Here is a 7,598-nt window from a genome sequence, read left to right as displayed (position 1 = left end):
ACAATCCTAGTAAAAGTCTAGCTACTCATAGTAGAAAATGAAGAAAATAAAGAAGAAATACTAATTAAACCCATAATATAAAATAAAAATGATAAACTATGATGTTTTAATCCCAAAATGATCACAAATTTCCTAAAATGGAAAACTATAACGGCTACAGCTACTAGAACTTCAAAACTTGACCTAAAAATGTGATTCCCGTCTATTTATAGTGGCCCAAAATTCTCTAACAAAAATGTCCCTCGAGAGGTTCTGTGGACGCACAATTCCATGTGCGGTCCGCACATTGCTTGAGTTTACAGGAGATTGGATTCTGCAGCCACACAATTTGGTCTACAGTTGCAATTCAGATTCTGTGGTTGTATAATTCTTGTGAAGTCTGTACTTCAAGAAAGGCTTCAATCTTGATATTTGCACACTCTCTGAACTTTTTGAATTCTTGTCAGTGTGGAACATGTTCTGCGGCCGCACAAATTGTGTGCGGACCGCACTTCTCCTTCAAGTACTCCAGGGCTTGTTCATCAGTTCTGTGGCTGCAGAGAGAATTCTGCGGTCCGCACTTACTTCTGCGGCCACAAAAATACTTCTGCGGATCGCACATCTAGTATGTTGCGCCCCTTCTTGCCTTATGAGTTGGAACACTCCTTTTTGAGTCAGATTTCTTCATTTTAGCTCAAATCCCCAACATCCCTGCAATTTGCACACTTTCATTAGTTTTGGGAACATAAGTCAATATTTTTGGACTAAAACAAAAGTAAAAAAGGCACTAATAAGTGGTCAAAATCCACAATTATCAATTCCCCCAAACTTAAGTCTTTGCTTGTCCTCAAGCAAATAGATTAGTTCCCACCTCCTCAAAGTGAAAGGTCATTTCAGCAAGTCAATGGTGAGCCATTCATATTCAGTTGGGACCAACAATTACCCACATTACTCATGCATTATCAACAAGGTGACAAGTCAAATATTTATGTACATATAGTTCTAATGTGACATTTGAGCTTCAAGAATTGACTTTACTCATCAAGGACTCTTGTTCTATCATGTAGGTCATGGTGGACTCCAAACTCTTCCTCCTCTACCTTCCATTTGCCAAGCTCACTTCAAAAGTTAGCACTCAATCTTAAGATTCATGAAAGGTTCACTTTTCTCTCAGAAGAGAATGTCACAAGTATGGCTTCAAGTACCATAGGCTTGCCCCTCATGTATATCACCACTAATGTAAGCTCACTCGGTTCGAAATCAAGTAGGACTTCTTTCAGGTCGTAATGAAGGATTTTGGATTTGGGTAGGATACCATATGGGTAAGTCGTTATACATTTCCTTAAGCACTCCACATTTTCATTTTTAGGCTCACAATTACCAATTCTTAGAGGCATTCTCTTTTTTATAGGGGGATAGAGAGACTTGACATCACTCTTTCTTGTTCATTTCATTCTTTTTCTCCCTTGATGCTCATGTTAGGGATCATTACCTCTTTTTGAATCCATCAACCCTTCCACTTATTCTCTTCTTCTTTTTTTTTTTTTTGCATTTTTATTTTTCCCCTTTTTCTTTTCTTGCCTTCTCTTTTCATAGAGATCATTTCTTTTCTATTTTTTGGTTCCTTTATACCTCTTTCAAATTCCTCAACTCTCCCCCCAAACTTATGCCTTAACTGTTTGTTTTACAAGAGTGTTATGGAAGGTCCTAGTGCCAAGAGAGGATCACGACAAAATGGGTAAAGTCTTATAACATGGTTATCAAATGAGAAAGGCTAGAGGCTCGGAGGGGGTTGACTAGGGATAATGACATTGGTTGGCAATAGAAAGATCAAACGGGCTAGGGGAAGCCTACAATCATTTCTCAAACCAAGCAAAACTTAGGATTTCACCTTGAAGCACATTCGGGGCAAGCTCCAGGCCATTCACACAGATACTTGGACTAGCAAAAAATCATCTCACCCCTCACGCAACTAAACCGTAAAAGAGGATAGGATCGAGAGCCTACAACACTCGATTTTAAAGATCACTATGGTCCAATAAACCACTCGATGATTTCCAAAGTCAACTCAAGAGCCTCAAAGTCACTACCTAGAGCTATTTACTTTTAAAAACCTTGTTTTAAACCATAAGCACGTAGTTAAGTGTGTTGGTACCAAATGAAGTATGAATAACTCTTTTTCCGAAAATGACTTGATTAGGCCTTTTATTCATTAATACTACTATTATTATTACCTAAACACAGAAACAGACTCATTCTCTTAAGAAGGTTGTCACGCCATCCATCGTTGGAACGAGTCACCCGATTCACACAAAAACTACCTTTGGAAAGAACCGTGGCATTTTAGAAAATCAAAGGCTTATTATCTATGAAAGCATAAAAAGAAACTACTAACAAAACAAGAACTAAAGTGGAAAAATAAAGAAGCTAATGAACAATAACTACTAAAGATAGATAATTACAACTAAGAAAAGGAAGAGAATCATCAAATTATTATAGTCCAAATGTATCCAGAATGTGTCAATGTATCAAATAAATTCCACCCCCTCCCCCTCCCCTCCCCCCAGAATAAAAGTAAGCATTGTCCTTAATGCTTAACAAACCAAAATAGGTAGATGAGTCTCATTCTGGCATGGATCCAGTCTGCTGCAAACAAAAGGTCTACCACCGCTTCGCCTCTAAGCTCAATGTGTTCCGTTGAATGGAAACCCCAACGATAATCCATGGTGGTGGTGGCCCTGGTGGTGCTAAGATCTCAGCCAGCCAAGGTCGGACTTCTTCCTTCATTGCACATTACTCCAGATACTCCTTTAGCTCCAAGTCCTCAAATCCCAAGTACACATTTAGCGTATGCTGATCAAACCTCACCTTGAGGTTGCATACTTTAGTCACGTTCGTCCCCTTCTTGATGTGAGAATCATTGGCGTAGAACACTCGGATGCGGTACTACTTGGCATCCTCAACTCTCTCCGTAAACCACATCCAACCCTTTATTGCTCTGAACTACCTCAAGATTGCCGGTTTATCCAAATCCTTCAATAGGAACTGCCACTCAAGTGTCAAAGACCTCACTAACCACCACATATGAAAATCAGTAAAGGCAGCCAAGCTGATAAACCTATCCTCCCATATCTCTTTCTTTTTAGATCTCTCCATACCCGTGGATGTACCATCTCCCCCTTTACCATTATCGGGGATCTCTTGCATAGTTGTGCCTTTGTGTTTGGTGTAGCTTCTGGCTCAAAGGTCTGGCTAGCACTCTCCGACCCCTCGTATCTCATCCCTGAGTTGGTATCTCCCCTGTGGCCTAGACTGAGTGACTATCTGCTCCTCCTAAACAGAGGCTAAGTTGCCCTCTGACACTTCCCTAGATGGGACATAGGAACTAGACTCGGAGAGGTCTGCACCTCTCCCTCTGCCTGTTGTGGCTTTTTGTCTGATGGTTTTAGGTTGGCCAAGGGGCAAGATACCTCTACCTCGACCCTTAGAAGATTCACCTCTTCCCTTTGTAGTGTCGCCTTAGCCTCGCGGTCGAACCATTGTTTGTATCAATGCAAAGAAGAAGTCATTGATTTCAAGCCCATCATGCGGCCTCCCCTCCTCCTCCAAACGAGACAAGTGGTCCGCCACTTGGTTCTCACTACCTTTCATATCTTGGATTCCAATATCAAATTCTTGAAACAAGAGTACCCATCTCATCAACCGAGCTTTGGAGTGCTTTTTGCTCATAAGATAACAAAGCGTCATATGGTCCATGTGGACAATAACTTTTGCACCCATCAAGTACGGGCGGAACTTCTCAATTGCAAACACAATAGCAAGGAGCTCTTTCTCCGTAATGGTATAGTTGACTTGGGCACTATTCATGGTCTTACTAGCATAGTAAACCAGATGGAAAATCTTGTTGATACGCTACCCCAAAATAGCCCCAACCGTTATGTCACTTGCATCACACATGAGTTCAAAAGGCACACTCCAATTTGGAGCGGTGATGATGGGAGTAGTTGTCAACTTGAGCTTCAACAATTCAAAAGCTCTCATGCAATTAAACTTAACATCCTTCTCAAGAATTTTGCATAACGGGTTCACCACTTTAGAGAAATCTTTGATAAAGTGTCGGTAAAACCCCGCATGGCCTAAGAAACTTCGTACACCCTTCATCAAAGTTGGGGTGGAAGCTTAGAAACCACCTCAAACTTTGCCTTGTCAACTTCAAATCCATTCCTTGAGATTTTATGGCCAAGGACAATACCTTCCTCAACCATGAAATGGCACTTCTCCCAATTGAGTACCAAATGGGTTTCTTCATATCTAGCCAATACTTTGTCCAAATTTGCATGACAATCATCAAAAGAATAACTAACCACCAAGAAGTCATCCATGACCACTTCAAGGTAGTCATCTACCATGTCCATGAAAATAGCCATCATACACCTTTGAAAACTCACCGGTGCATTGCACAAACCAAATAGAATCCGCTTGAAAGACAAATTACCATATAGACATGTAAAGGTTGTTTCTCTTGATCTTCCGGAGCAATAAGAATTTGTTTGTAGCCCGAGTACCCATCAAAAAATAATAGAAAGCATGGTCGGCCAATCTATCGAGCATTTTATCTAAGAAAGGAAGTGAAAAGTGATGCTTCCTTGTGACTTTGTTGAGCTTGCGATAATCCATATACACCCTCCAACCGGTCACCGTTCTTGTAGGAATCAATTCATTCTTGTCATTGGTGACCACCGTCATGCCCCCTTCTTTGGGACATATTGAACCGGAGAAGTCCATGAACTATCGGAGATGGGGTAGACAACCCCAGCATCCAACCACTTGATAATCTACTTTTTAACAACTTCTTGCATAGCCTCATTGAGTCTTATTTGATGTTCAATAGATAGTTTAGCACCATCTTCCAACTTGATCTTATGCATGCAAAAGGCGGGGCTTATACCCCGAATATCCGCCAAGGTCCAGCCAATAGCCTTCTTCCTCTTTTATAACACCTCCAATGTGGAATTTACCTACGCTTTAGTCAAACAAGAGGAAAGAATAACTGGTAAAGAAGAACAAGGGCCAAGAAATTCATACCGAAGATATGGAGGCAATGGCATCAACTCCAAAGTAGGTGGCTCTTCAATAGAAGGCTTTGTAAGAGGAGTCTTCCTATTTTCAAGATCCAAAGAAAATTTCCGGGGTGCATAGTTGTACGACCCCATTCCTTGCAAAGAATTAACACATTCCATAAAGCCATCCATTTCGTCATCATCAAAATTGAGCAAGACGACCTCCAACATATCACCAACATTGATTGTAGCACTAGTATCATCAACAATGACATCGATTACCAAATACACAAAAGAACACACCTCATTGCTATTTGGATGCCGCATGGACTTACACACATGGAATACCACTTTTTCATCACCAACTCAGAATGTAAGTTCTCCGGATTCAACATCACAAATAGCCTTACCCGTAGCAAGGAAAGATCTCCGAAGAATAATAGGCACTTCATAATCAACCTCACCATCTAGAATGACAAAGTCCGCCGGAAGAATGAAGTTATCAACCCGAACCAAAACGTCTTCAATCACACCCAACGGCCTCTTTATGGTATGATCGGCCATTTGCAATCTCATAGATGTGGGTCTTGGTTTCCCAATCCCTAAAGCCTTGAAAATTGAATAGGGCATCAAATTTATAATTGCCCCAAGGTCACAAAGAGCTTTAGAAAACTCGACACTTCCAATTGTACAAGGAATAGTGAAAGCACCAGGATTCTCCAACTTAGGTTCCATTGAATGAACAATTGCATTCACTTGATGAGTGACTTTAACAGTGTCAAAATTCATCGACCTCTTCTTTGTCACAAGATCTTTTATAAACTTTGCATAACCGGGCATTTGTTCCAAAGCTTCGACCAATGGCAAATTGATTGAAAGACTCTTCATCATTTGATTGAACTTCTTGAATTGATTCTCACCATTTTTCTTGGCAAGTCTTTGAGGGTATAGAGGTGGAGGCTTAGGCAATGGTGCCTTTGCCTTTTGCACTACCGGTTCTGGTATGTCAATGATGTGATCCCTAAATGGGTTCACCTCCTCTTGAGTCTCTTCCACACTATCATCAATATCAATCCGAACTTCCTCATTGGGTTGAACAACATTGTTTGGGATCTCTTCTTCCTGCATTACTTGATCATCATCAATAAGTCGCCTTCCACTTGAGGTGGGTGCATTCCTGCCTCTTCCACTTCTTATGATAGCCGCTATAGCATGCCCCGTATTGTTACCACCCTTTGGGTTTACCACCGTGTCACTTGGTAGTGCCCCCTTAGGACGAGAATTTAATGCTTGAGAGATTTGCCTTATTTGAACTTCTAGGTTGCGGATTGATGTGTTGTGTGAGGCAAGTTGCGCATTCGAATCGGCATTCTTTTCTATTATTTGCTTGAACATATTCTCAATACGTCTCATCTCATTGTTTGAAGAACTTGAACCATGGGAAAGATAAGGAGGTGGGTTGCTCGGTTGTTGATACATTGGGAGCCTTTGAAAACCCGACCCTCGGTTGCCTTGATTGTAACTCCAACCACCTTGATTGTTGCCTCCCCAATTTAGTTTGGTTGTTTCCACTTCCTTGATTGTTGTTGTTATGCCAATTTCCTTGATTGTTAGAATTCCAATTGCCATGATTGTTTTGTGGTTGCCATTATTGTTGGTTTGGCCTTGGAAGTTGTTTCTTTGCCCTTGAAAATTGTTCACATATTACACTTCCTCCTCTTGCTCATTTTAAGAATCATCTTGCTCAAAACCACCATCATCTTGCATATAGTTCTCCATCGAGTTCGCACTTGTGGACCCTTAGTCCTTCTCTTATTCACCAAGACATTCACTCCCTCTATAGCATGAACATGCTTAGGGGCTTGCACTTGACTTAGTTGGGGCTTTGCTAGTTGAATCATGGTAGTGGTTAATTCGGCAATGGCTTGCCCATGATCTTGCAATTCTTTGTGAAGGTGGATTATATTCGGATCACCTTGTAAGACATTGGCCCAGGATTTCCAAGCCGACGACATTTCCGCCATCTCATCTAAGATTTCATTTGCCTCCGCATAAGGAGTAGTCATAAAGTTCCCACCGGCTAGTTGATTCACTACACATTGGTTGATTGTGTTAATCCCAATATAAAAGGTTTGTTGTATCATGTTTTCCGCCATATCATTGTTGGGACATTCCTTAACCATTGTTCTATAGCGCTCTCATATTTCGTGTAGTGGTTCATTCGGCTCTTGCTTGAATGCCAAGATCTCATCTCGAAGTGTAGCCATGTGCCCGGGAGAGAAAAACTTAGCAATGCCAACTCATCCCAAGTATGAATTGAATTGTTCGTCAATCGTTCCAACCAATCTAAAGTTTTCCCCTATAGAGAGAAGGGAGAAATCTTTAGCCTCAATGTATCCTCGGACAAATTGGTTTGCTTGCTCCCCCAACATGTATCCACAAATCTCTTCAAATGTTTATAAGCATTTTGAGTTGGAGCACGGGTAAGAAACCCCATCGCTCAAGCAAAATGAGCATCACATTGGTGATTTGGAAGTTACTCGCCCTAATATGGGGAGG

General features: G+C 41.1%; 1 protein-coding gene across 1 annotated transcript; it reads right to left on the bottom strand.

The window, feature by feature from the left end:
• Positions 1-5,405: 5,405 nt before the first annotated feature.
• On the bottom strand, positions 5,406-6,668 carry LOC104227591 (uncharacterized). Its single transcript, XM_070169651.1, has one exon. The coding sequence runs from the start codon at positions 6,666-6,668 to the stop codon at positions 5,406-5,408; it is 1,263 nt and encodes a 420-aa protein (XP_070025752.1).
• Positions 6,669-7,598: the final 930 nt, after the last annotated feature.

Source organism: Nicotiana sylvestris, chromosome 3 (assembly GCF_000393655.2).
Source record: "Nicotiana sylvestris chromosome 3, ASM39365v2, whole genome shotgun sequence".
Taxonomy (NCBI): Eukaryota; Viridiplantae; Streptophyta; class Magnoliopsida; order Solanales; family Solanaceae; genus Nicotiana; species Nicotiana sylvestris.
The sequence above is the reverse complement of the archived record's forward strand: the minus strand, read 5'-3'. Positions and strand labels throughout refer to the sequence as shown.